At 43.9% G+C, this 11,175-nt stretch overlaps 1 protein-coding gene across 3 annotated transcripts in view; it reads right to left on the bottom strand.

The window, feature by feature from the left end:
- Positions 1-342: 342 nt before the first annotated feature.
- The window catches only part of ascc1 (activating signal cointegrator 1 complex subunit 1), a 100,694-nt gene continuing 89,861 nt past the window's right edge, over positions 343-11,175 (bottom strand). For 2 of the 3 annotated variants that reach the window (XM_008106663.3, XM_016992196.2), the window contains exon 10: positions 343-2,752. In XM_008106663.3, the coding sequence (XP_008104870.1) occupies positions 2,600-2,752 (153 nt within the window). In that variant the 3' untranslated portion in view covers positions 343-2,599. Of the gene's footprint in view, positions 2,753-3,068; positions 3,234-11,175 lie in introns of all 3 variants that reach the window. The other variant, XR_010004613.1, reaches the window with a different exon arrangement.

The following is an 11,175-nucleotide window of genomic DNA, read 5'->3' as shown; positions in this document are numbered from 1 at the left end:
ACCCTTCCAACTTCATTAAAATAAATTCCACTCTGCTGGTTTAGGCCATAACCTCATATAACAGGTCTGTGCACCATTGGGCCTTCCAAAGACTTCAATACTATAAGGTCCTGAAAAATCGGTAGGTCCTGAAAAAGATCCAGTGCTGATGTCAGGTTATAAATAAATCTATTTTTTGGCAGTAATATCCAGAAAGCAGGTAACTGCCCTAAAAAAACCAGCAAGAAAACAAATCACAGGATGTGGCTCCAAGTAATGAAATCCACCTGTATTAATGTCATCTTCAATGATGAACAAGCAGCTGGAGAAAAATCAATGCAAGGCGATAAAGGACAAAAAAACTGATCAGGAAGGAAAATTTATTGAAAATGCTTCTGTGAGGAAATGGCAGGCAAAGAATAAAAATAGCACTCATGTCCTTTTAGGGGATTCAATATTCAGCATGAAGTATATTGCTAAGCATATAAGCAGCATCTTGGTTGCTGTAGTTAAAAATGTCAAGCAGCTTTCAGTTGTACTTCTTTGGTCTACTTTGAGAGAAGTCTGTGGGATAACAACAAAATCCTTTTAGCCTTTGCTTGGGATAGAGGGAGAATCAAAAAGGCCAATATTTGGGAAGGCTGATATTAAAAGGTCCTGAAAGCTATTATGAGAGCAAAGCACTTCCTAGGTGATTGACAAAGTTAAGGCTAAGAGCCTCAAAAGTGGCTCCTAATCACTGAAGAGTGTAGGTAAAAACACCAGGCAGCCAAGCAGTGAATATAGGCTGCAGAGTGGTTTCATATTTTAAGAGTAATCATTAAAATAGTTCATAGATCCTTCAGTGCCACAAAAGATACAGTATTTCGCATTGCCTATCAAGAGCAGAGGCATTCATAAAAGTAATAAAACATCCTCAAGAGTATAACCCAAGAATTTAAACCCACTTTTCCAAAGATGCTTCCAATTCTCCAGATCAATATTTCCCCCTATGTCTTTAGCCCAGGAGATCATAGTGATTTTCATTTCGTTTTCTTCTAGATTGTATTCTAGTATATATTTATATAAACTAGAAACTAAGCCCTTATTCCCCTTCTCAAGAATACCTTTCAACATTGATTTTCTGTTAGCAAACCCTACTTTAACATATTTTCTAAATCGATCATGCAATTGATGGTAACAGAACCAGTCACTTATCCCCATCTCTTCTCTCAGTTTTAATTTCCATTGGTCTTTTTCTTTAAATACTCCCTATAAGTTCCTAATTTCCTCACTGGATGTTGGCCTAAGTAATGCTTCCAATGGACGCAGCGATATAGAGGTTTTTAATTCCATCCCTTCCTTATATCACTTCCAGATCCTTAGGAGGCTAGATCTTATTGGATGTCTGTTAAATTCTTTGTATCTTTTCCATACCATAAGTAAGCATGCCATCCATATCTTAAGTTGTAGCCCTCCAGGTTAAGTGTGGCCCTTGAGTCTAATCCATTCCTTTAACTAGCTAAATCCTGCTGCTTCATAGTAGTATCTAATGCATTGGTTCTCAACCTGGGGTCCCCAGATGTTTTTGGCCTACAACTCCCAGAATGTATCTGTTTGGGGGAACAACATACCCGTATTAGATGTATTTGACTATCTATAGATGCTTCTCCTTTTTATATTTTGTATCCCATTAACTTTACTCAAGAAAATTATTAAAAATTTACAAAAAAGGAGCCTAACCCAAGAAGACAGGAACTGTTTGAGCAAATAAGGAAACCTTGCTGAAATCTTAAGCTGCCAGTATTACTGCACAGACAATCTGTGCACAGGGGAGAAGGTGAATGTGAACCAAAAGTACTCCTATCAGAGTAAGCAAATGAGAACAATGAAACTCCAAATTGTTTCCAACCAAATTTATGGATGACACACATTTGGATTGGCTAGGTCAAAATCTTCTGTTTTTGTGTGCCTTCAAGTCATTTCTGACTTATAATGATCTTAAGGTGAATCCACCAGAGAGCTTTCTTGTCAAGATTTGTACCCAACATTTATTCCAGTACAGTCAAGGATTTTTACTACTACACCAGTGTTCACCTTTTGCTTCCCATCTGTAATCATTCCCATCTTTCAATCAACCTTTCATGCCTCATGGTTTATTTTTTTTAAATTCTCTCTCGTTTGTTTTGTATAAGATCATAAGATGAAAGAACGATGGAACTTAAAACACAACAGTTATGATGTTTTTAAGATATAGGGCCAATTCCAAGAACTACAGGAGGTGTAAAATGTTTTCATGAGGATCTGTAAGTGACGCTCTCAAGGTTATCACCCACTGTGTGGCTTCAGGATTGCCTGCATGAATAAGCAAGCACTACCATATTTCGTGAGGTGCTCTTTGGTACCATTTGGCAAATCTACACATGGCAATAACTGATAAATGATGTGGAAATCTGCTTGCAAGGATTGTGTTTTCTGCAATTCTTTTAGAAATAAGAAAAGCAATTTGTAGGGCAACAGTTCCCAATGAGAGGAAGACTCACTTCCATAGCAATGAGAGAAGAATGCTTTGATGAATGTCCTAGTAACAGGATCCCTTAGATCATCATCATCTTGTGTGCATCATGCAGTCCTGATGTCATCATGCACAATCTGTTGGGGCAGATGAATCTGCACTGCAGGAGAAAGTGATTTGCCCAGATGTTGCATAGTAACCAGAGTTGTCTGTGGAGAATCGCTGAGAGAGGAAGACTGAATTCAGCTGCACTTCACCAAAGCAGAAGTTCTCAAAGAGCTGAAAGAAAGGAGACAGAAGTCAGGAGGGGGCCAGTTCTCAAAGGCCAAATATGGTCAATATTTATATGCTTGGGGTGCCTTTCTAGAGGCTGGATTTGTTTGGTAGTCAGTGATCAGACTTTTTTAAACATGGTATAAAATTTTCAATCCTCCTTAAAACAAAAGCCTTCGGAAATGCAGGCTACCATAGTCAGTGGTAAAGGATGGAATTTGAAGTAAAAAATATCTGAAAAGTCAATGTTTCCCATCCCTTACACTATAACAAAACACATAAACAACCAGCGTTTTCTACTTCACAAAACACATACACTTACTAATCACTAGTAATGAGAGGCTTGAGCAATTCGGCTGGAGGGTGATCTGGTTTTGGCATCCAAATTTCATTAGGCACCCAGATCCATTTTTCGTAGCCTCTTTGTGTACCGTGTGATGCAGAATTGGGGGGGGGGGGGGGAGCCATGATCAGCTACCATGTGGTTCTGTAACAGACAAAAAGGTGACGGCTGGACCCTTACTGTTATGGCTATCCGGCCAAGCCAAACAAGTTGGATTGGCTGGAGGGAACCGATCATTCAGAATACACGCACAAGCCTATGAGAAAGGTTATATAATAATGCAATGAGTCTGCTGTATTGGGGGGGGGGGGGCAGTTGGTTCCACAACCTGAAGTGTGGATGAGCCCACCTTTATTATTAAATGGTGGTGATGTGAATGTGCATGCTTTGGTGTGGCCACATTCAAGTAACCGCCATTTACTATCACGGAGTGCAATAATCCAGGGTCACTGGAAATTGTGGAGCCAGATCCTGCGGATCCAGAGGAGCCCAATCTAATTGCAAGATTACAATAAACTAGGTATGAGATAGTTATGATGGTTGATTCTCCAAGCGGACACTGGTGAAAGCATTCAATGCAAAACAAACATCAAAAAGTAATGGAGAGTGAATTCTACCCTTTCTCCTAGTTATAACTTTTGACAATGTTTTTTCTTTTTCATATCAGTGAGAATTCAGGCACCATTTCTGAAACATTTTGATTTTGTACAGGGCAGATTTAGTAATTTTGCAGATTTTAGCTGGGCTAGGGGCTATCTCTCTCACTCTACAAACCTGTCAGAAACCTTCAATAATCTGGGTAGAGTCTTCTCTCTGTCCTACCACCCTCTCAAGCACATTTGGTGGAGAGAAAGCTTTTCAGTGGCTGCTCCTGGACTTTGGAATTCCTTCCCAAGAGAAACCAGGAAGCCCCATTCCTGCTTGCCTTTTGCAGGCAGATCAAGACATATCTCTGTTGCTAGGCATTTGGGGTCGATAAGGGGCAGGCTGTAGGGGATGTTGTGAGTGGGATTTTGGTGGATGTTTAACTTTTAAATGTAATTTTAATTGTATTTTATTGCATTTTAACTACATTTTAAATTTTGTATCCATGAGAGAAATGTTTTTTTTTTTTTTTTTAAAAAAAATTGTATCTGCCTTGTTCTACATTTTTATTGGGTTGTGCCATGCTGTTGTGAGATGCCTTGAGTTTCTATGGGGAGAAAGGCGGGATAGAAAAAAAGTTAATTATAATAATATTAAGTCTCCCCAGTCAGCCATTTATGTCTCTCCCTTTTTACACTTCTTGTCTAGACATGCCTCCAGAAAGTATAAAGGAATAATAATAATAATAATAATAATAATAATAATAATAATAATAATAATAATAATAATAATGGAATCAGTCTGTAGACTAGTGTTTGCTTCCTTCCTTGGGTCCCCACAGATTGGAATATGACTATATCTTTTTCATCATACTACAGGAGCTCAGCAGCTGTGATCCCAATAGATTTTGGGAACTAGGTCAGAGCCTTTCATTGTTGATATGTAGTGGTATCAAAAAAGATATGGATTATGGCATAGAGAAATACAAAGCTAAATTGAAGTTTAACCCTGTGACCTCAAATCTATATACAATAAACCTTTAACTTGGGGCAGCAGGTTTTTCTTTGGTGATAGGAACTTTGTAATTTCCATGAGAAATTAAAACGATCAGTTTATCTATGTACTGTAGGTAACTGACCTGTACTTTTATAGTAGCCATGTTTGGCAGTTTTGTCCAAAATAACAGCAGTGAAATCAGACATGTTAAGTCTCTTGCCCCAGTTCCTTAAATAAAGCCTTTCAAGGGCACTTACATGTGCTTACGTAGAAACACACACACACACAGTTCAGGAGAAAGCAGCTCTAGTCATTAAAACTACACAGGAGACAGATGAAAATATGACATCAGAATACATTATAGAAAGAGCTCAGGAGTATTGCTTAGGAGAAACTTCACATTCAAGTGCTTTTGTTCCTTCCATTAAGAAGCAGGAAATTGCTTGGCCTTAAAATGCAAGTAATGACTTTGGAAAACCTTTCAGCAAATATACTAATTTCAAACTCAGTTTAATGCTGTTGTGCCAAAGGTCAACAGTGCTGAGTAGTTTAGTTTCCCCAATACGGAGGCCTTAAAAACCACGCTCCTCCTGACTTGTTCAGTATTTTATGTCCGTCCCTACAGACCTCATCTCAAGATGGACGTGTTCAACTCTTCCTGCCATTAAGGACTCCCAATGGCTTTGAAAAATCTACAGCTTCATTAAGCTCTGCTCATCCATAGCTGATGACCCATTGATTCTTGTGTGCATAACCACTGACATTCAAATATCAAGTTGGCAGGCATAATGCTGTATCTCACTCTTTCCAGAAACATACTGAAGAATCCCTGGCACAGATTATTCTCAACCACTTCTTCCTTGGTGTTGGCCATTTGTCTGATGTTCTATGACCCTCTTATGTAAATCACAATTTTCCAAAGTGAGGCATCTGCTGTCAGAAGGGTTCACAAAGGGAAGTTGAGGAAGAGACTAGGATTGCACAGGGCTGGGGATGTTTTAATGGAAATTTCAGCTGCCTGGGCTCCCTGCTGTACCATCAATCTTGCTGCAGACATAAAGAGAGCACAGGAAGTGGCACCCGGGATATGGAAACAGAAACCTGAATGCATTTCAGTTCAATGAAAAAAATATGTTGCAAGAAGTGATGTGATGGTGAGCAGGAAGAATTTCAAAAGTGCCTCAACCTCAATGAGACAGGATGTGACAAAATAAATACATAAATTCAAAACATGGAAGCAATATGGGAACAATATGTGAAAGGGTACAACAAGTTAAACTGCTGATCTGCTGAACTTGCTGACCAGAAGGTTGGCGGTTTGAATCCGTGGGATGGGGTGAGCTCCTGCTGTTAGCCCCAGATTCCGCTAACCTAGCAGTTGGGAAACATGTAAATTGAGTAGATCAATAGGTACCACCTCAGCGGGAAGGTAACATTCAATAGAGAATGCCACAAAACTACCCTTGTGAAAGTAACTTATGTTCATAACACTAGTGGTGTAATTCCACTTTTGCTTATTAGCACCGAAATATAATTGCACTCACATCACTAAAATGGGAACTAGCTCCAGATGAATTACTTGTAACTCATTACATCTAAACCCTGTTGGGAAGTAACATTATGGTATGGCATTCTGACACTCAAATACCATAGTTTACATTTATAAATATTTGTCTGCTTAGGCTTTCAGAATGGGACTAGAATTCTAGGTATTTGTTCAGAATGCACATTTATAAAAATAAAATTCTATTAAATAGGATTGATGAAATCCATACATGAAAATTTACAATACCATGGATTTATTGTGGTATCAGAGTGATTACTAAAATAATGGGTAGAAGTGTGGATTGTACCTCAAGAAGAACAAAATTCTGAGAAGGGGGGGGGGGTAACTATTTTGGAATAAATAAAATCTTACCACCATATTAAAGCAATACGAATTTTACTTGTACTTGGTTCTTTTAAATCTAACAAGACTTAATTTTTATTAAGGTTTTAAAAGGACAGGTTGCTTACCTGTAACCGTGTTTCTTCGAGTGTACTCTGTGAATTCACACTAATGGAGAAGGCTGTGCCAGCACAGGCTCCAACGGATACTCTTCCAAGCTAAAGTTTGAAATTTGGCGGTAACCCCGCCCCTCTCCCCAGAGGGTATAAAGGGCGGCCTCCGCGCCCGCTCTCCAGTTCCTACGCCGCAAAGGCAGCGAGAAAGGGAGAGGTTTGCATGTGGGGAAGGAAGGGCGGGATTGTGTGAATTCACAGAGTACACTCGAAGAAACACGGTTACAGGTAAGCAACCTGTCCTTTTTCTTCGTGTACTCTGTGAATGCACACTAATGGAGACTAGCAAGCTGAAGTGTAGGTAGGTGGGATAGCAAACCCGATAACAAGTTTAGTGTCCAAACAACACAATTATTGAGCACAAGGTGCAGAAAAACAAGTGCAATAGTCAAAGAAAACGATGCAACAGCATATAGTGCAAAAAAAAAAACGATCCTTGTTATTAGGACCCAGAACACAATCACAACATTGTATGTGAGCGATAGTCTGTAAGAAATTACAGAGGTAAGTATAGACCGATTCCTTGAAACAGAGGTAGAGGAATTCATGAAATACATCTCAGTGCAGTGGGTAGGTATAGTACACAAGCACTACGTTAATGAACCCATGAACATATTTTGTAAATAAAGGCTGAATGACAGCGGTCAACTTGTAAGAAAGGATAATAAAAAAAAACTGGTTTTGAGTAAGGCAAATAACGTTAGGCAAGGCAGGAGGAAAGTATAGACCTGGCAAAGGCCGAGTCCTTGAGGTTCTTTGAGTCCATCCTGTAGTGTGAAACAAAGGTGGATGGAGTGGACCAGATAGCCGCTCGACAGATGGAGTCAAGAGGCATGCCCCTCAGGAAGGCAGTAGAGGTGGAAAGGCCCCTCGTTGATCTAGGGCGGATCGAAGAGGGGGGTTGGCGTTTAGCCAGCTGGTAAGCGAGTTCGATAGTCTGAGCAATCCAGTGTGAGAGTCTTTGAGAAGAAAGTGGTTCGCCCAGCTTATGGGTAGCATAAGCCACAAACAGTCTAGGTGACTTACGTATGTCCTTAGTCCTGTCCTTGTAGAAAAGGAGGGCTCTCCTGACATCCAGGAGATGAAGTCTCCGCTCCAAAGAAGAAGAAGGATTAGGAAAGAAAGCAGGGAGTATTATGTCCTGGTTAAGGTGAAAAGCAGAGACTACCTTAGGTAGGAAGGTGATGTCCGGGCGAAGAACAGCCCTGTCGTGGTGGAAACGGAGGTAGGGTTCGTCCACCCAAAGAGCAGCCAGTTCCGAAGGCCTGCGCGCAGAGGTGATAGCGATTAGGAAGGCAGTCTTCCAAGAGAGAAGGTGAAGGTCTGCGGAGGCCATAGGTTCAAAGGGAGCTGAAGCTAGTTGAGAAAGGACGAGTTCGAGGCTCCATCCGGGAGTCGGAGGTTGGACTGGAGGGTGCAGGTTGTTGTAACCTCGAAGAAAGGTCTTAATGAGGTTGTTAGAAAAGAGAGAGGGTTGTCCCTGACATTGGAAATGCCAGGAGAGAGCAGCGAGATAGGATTTTATCGAGGCCAGAGAGAGTTGACGATCCGCAAGAGAAAGTAGGAAGTCCAGGACCAGCGGGATCGAAGTAGAGGCGGGATCGACGTGTCGGTCCCGAAGGAAAGTTTGGAATTTTGCAAGCTTGTAAGCATAGGCCTTTGACGTGGCCGGCTTATGGGCAGCACGAAGGATCGCCTGCAGGTCTGGGTGGAGAGAATTTAAGGAAGTATCCTCCAGGCAGTCAGGTGTAGGGACAGGACGTCGGGGTGGAGGACCTGTCCCCTCTGTGAAGATAGTAGATGAGGGAGAGTTGGGAGAGTGCGGGGAGGATCCGCACACATCCGGAGTAGAGTTGGGTACCACGGCTGGCTACCATGCAGGGGCTATCAGGATGGCCGATGTCGGCGTTAGATAGAGTCTCTCTATTACCCTCGAGATAAGAGGGAAGGGAGGAAAAAGATAGACGGGCTCGAGAGTCCAGTCGAGGAGAAATGCGTCTCCGAGACAGCCCGGAGTCTAGTTTGGAGGTAGTCTCGTTCCGAAGCAAGGAAGTTGAGCGTTCGAGGGGGAGGCAAAAAGGTCCAGAGCTGGCCAGCCCCAATCGTCGAAGAAGGATTTCAGGATTTTGGGATCGAGACGCCACTCGTGGGGGGAGGTTGTTATTCTGCTTAGAGAGTCTGCTAGCGTGTTTTGAGCACCCGGAAGGTGAACCGCCGACAGGGTTATGTGTCTCGCTATGCACCATAGCCAAATGTCCATCGAGAGAGCCATCAGTTTTCTCGAGCCCGTACCCCCTTGTTTGTTGATGTAGTACATAGCTACTACATTGTCCGTTTGGATCAGAACAGTCTTGTGGGGAAGAAAGCGAGCAAACGCCCGGAGGGCTTTGAAGATTGATAACAGTTCTAGAAAGTTTATGTGGTGAGACTTCTCTTGGATGGACCAAAGGTCCCTGACGGTGAGGTTTGACATGTGGGCTCCCCACGCAAAATTGGAGGCGTCGGTCGTGATGGTGACTGACGGGAGGGAGGGATGGAAGGGAAGTCCCACACAAACGTTCGCTGGGTCCTGCCACCAACGAAGGGAGAGGCGAACCTGGTTCGGTACCGTGAGAAACATTGAGCTCGGATGCCGATGGGGTTTGAAAGAGTCTATAAACCATCTTTGGAGAGGTCTGAGACGTAGTCTGGCAAAAGGAGTAACCATGACCGTGGAGGCCATGTGACCCAGAAGAACCTGGACAGAGTGGGCTCAGATTCTGCGGTTGCGGAGGAGGAGAGAAAGGTGTTGTTGAAGGGCTAGGAACCTGTCCTTCGGTAGGGAGGCGGTTTCCGCGATGGAGTTGAAGAGAGCTCCGATGAAGCGGATTTCTGTGGCCGGGAGGAGTTGGGACCAGCCGTTGTAGAAGAGAAAGAGCTTGAGAGACGTGGTTTTGAAGGGATGAGGGGTCGGACGCGACAATCATCCAATCGTCCAGATAAGGAAAGACCATTATGCCCTGTTCTCTTAGGTGCGCTGCCACCACAGCGACCACCTTCGTAAAGACCCTTGGGGCCGTGACGAGGCCGAAAGGGAGAACTGTGAACTGGTAAGACTGTCCCAGGAGCTTGAAGGAAAGGAAGCGTCTGTGAGATCGACGTACCAAGACATGGAAATACGCATCGCGTAAGTCTATAGAGGCAAAGTAGTCTCCGTGTTGGAGCATCGGGAGAATGGAGGCCACCGAGACCATTCGAAATTTTGAAGGCAGAATGAAGAGGTTTAAGGCTCGCAGGTCGAGGATAGGCCGAAGACCTCCGCCCCTTTTGGGAACCATAAAGTATCTCGAGAAGAAACTTTGAGTGTCCTGCTCGGAAGGAGAAGGCTGGATTGCGCCCTTCGCCAGAAGGGAGTCGACCTCGGAGCATATTTCCGGTGAAGGGTCGGTGTGGAGGATGTGACCCGTAGGGGGCAAAGTTTCGAATTCCAAGGCATAGCCGTCTCTGACAATGCGAAGAACCCAGGCATCTGAGGTTATAGACTCCCATTCGCAGTAGAAAGGAGCTAGGCGATCGAGGAAAGAGCAGAGAAAAAAGTTCTGGTCGGAGCCTAGGAAAGGCATGGCAGTGGCAGTAGTAGTGAAGGTAGAAAAGTCCCCGAGAGAGTGGGCGTCAGGCCTGTCGTTGGGGTTGTGGCATAGCTGCAGCACCCTTGCCGCGACCTTTCGGGACCTGGTGCTGGCGGCGAGGTTGTTGCTGATGACTGTGGTGACTTGAGCTCGACGAGCGTCGAAACGGTTGGTGACGAAAAGGCTGAGGGTAGCGACGGTACCGTTGCGGGAACCATCGGGTCCGCTGAGCCTGAGGTTGATCGGTCCCGCACTTTGTTGCGAGGATCTTGAAGTCATGATTGGACTTCAGTTTGTCATCAGTACCAGAGTTGAAAAGGCCCTGGGTGTCGAAAGGAAGGTCTTCGATCACTTGTCGAGAGGAAGAAGAGAGTCCCGAGGACCGAAGCCATGCATGCCGTCTGATCGCAACTGCGTGGGCAATCATTTTTCCGGCGGTATCGCCAGTATGTTTAGCCATTTGAATTTGGTGGTGTGCGAGGGAGTCCGCCTCCTGTTGGAGGGTCGAAAGGACTGACTGGTCTTCGTCAGAAAGTTTGGCGAAGAAAGGTTGGGCTTTTTCCCAGAGGATCTGTTGATAAGCGCCCATGCAGGCCCTGTAGTTCGCCATGTGGCAAAGGAGGAGAGCGCCGGAGTACAGCTTGCGGCCTACCGCATCGAATCGTTTACCTTCCCTGTCGGCAGGGGAGTTGGACTGTCGACCCGACGATTGGGAGGCCTTTACCACCATGGAGTTTGGGTCAGGGTGATGCTTGAGCCATTCCAAGGCTTCATCATCGGTTCGGTACCAGGCCTCTATTTTCTTAGAGGTTGGAGGTATCGAAGATGGAGTTTTC

The sequence above is a fragment of the Anolis carolinensis genome, chromosome 3 (genome assembly GCF_035594765.1).
Source record: "Anolis carolinensis isolate JA03-04 chromosome 3, rAnoCar3.1.pri, whole genome shotgun sequence".
NCBI lineage: Eukaryota > Metazoa > Chordata > Lepidosauria > Squamata > Dactyloidae > Anolis > Anolis carolinensis.
Note: the sequence above shows the minus strand (reverse complement) of the source record. Positions and strands in the feature narration are given on the sequence as shown.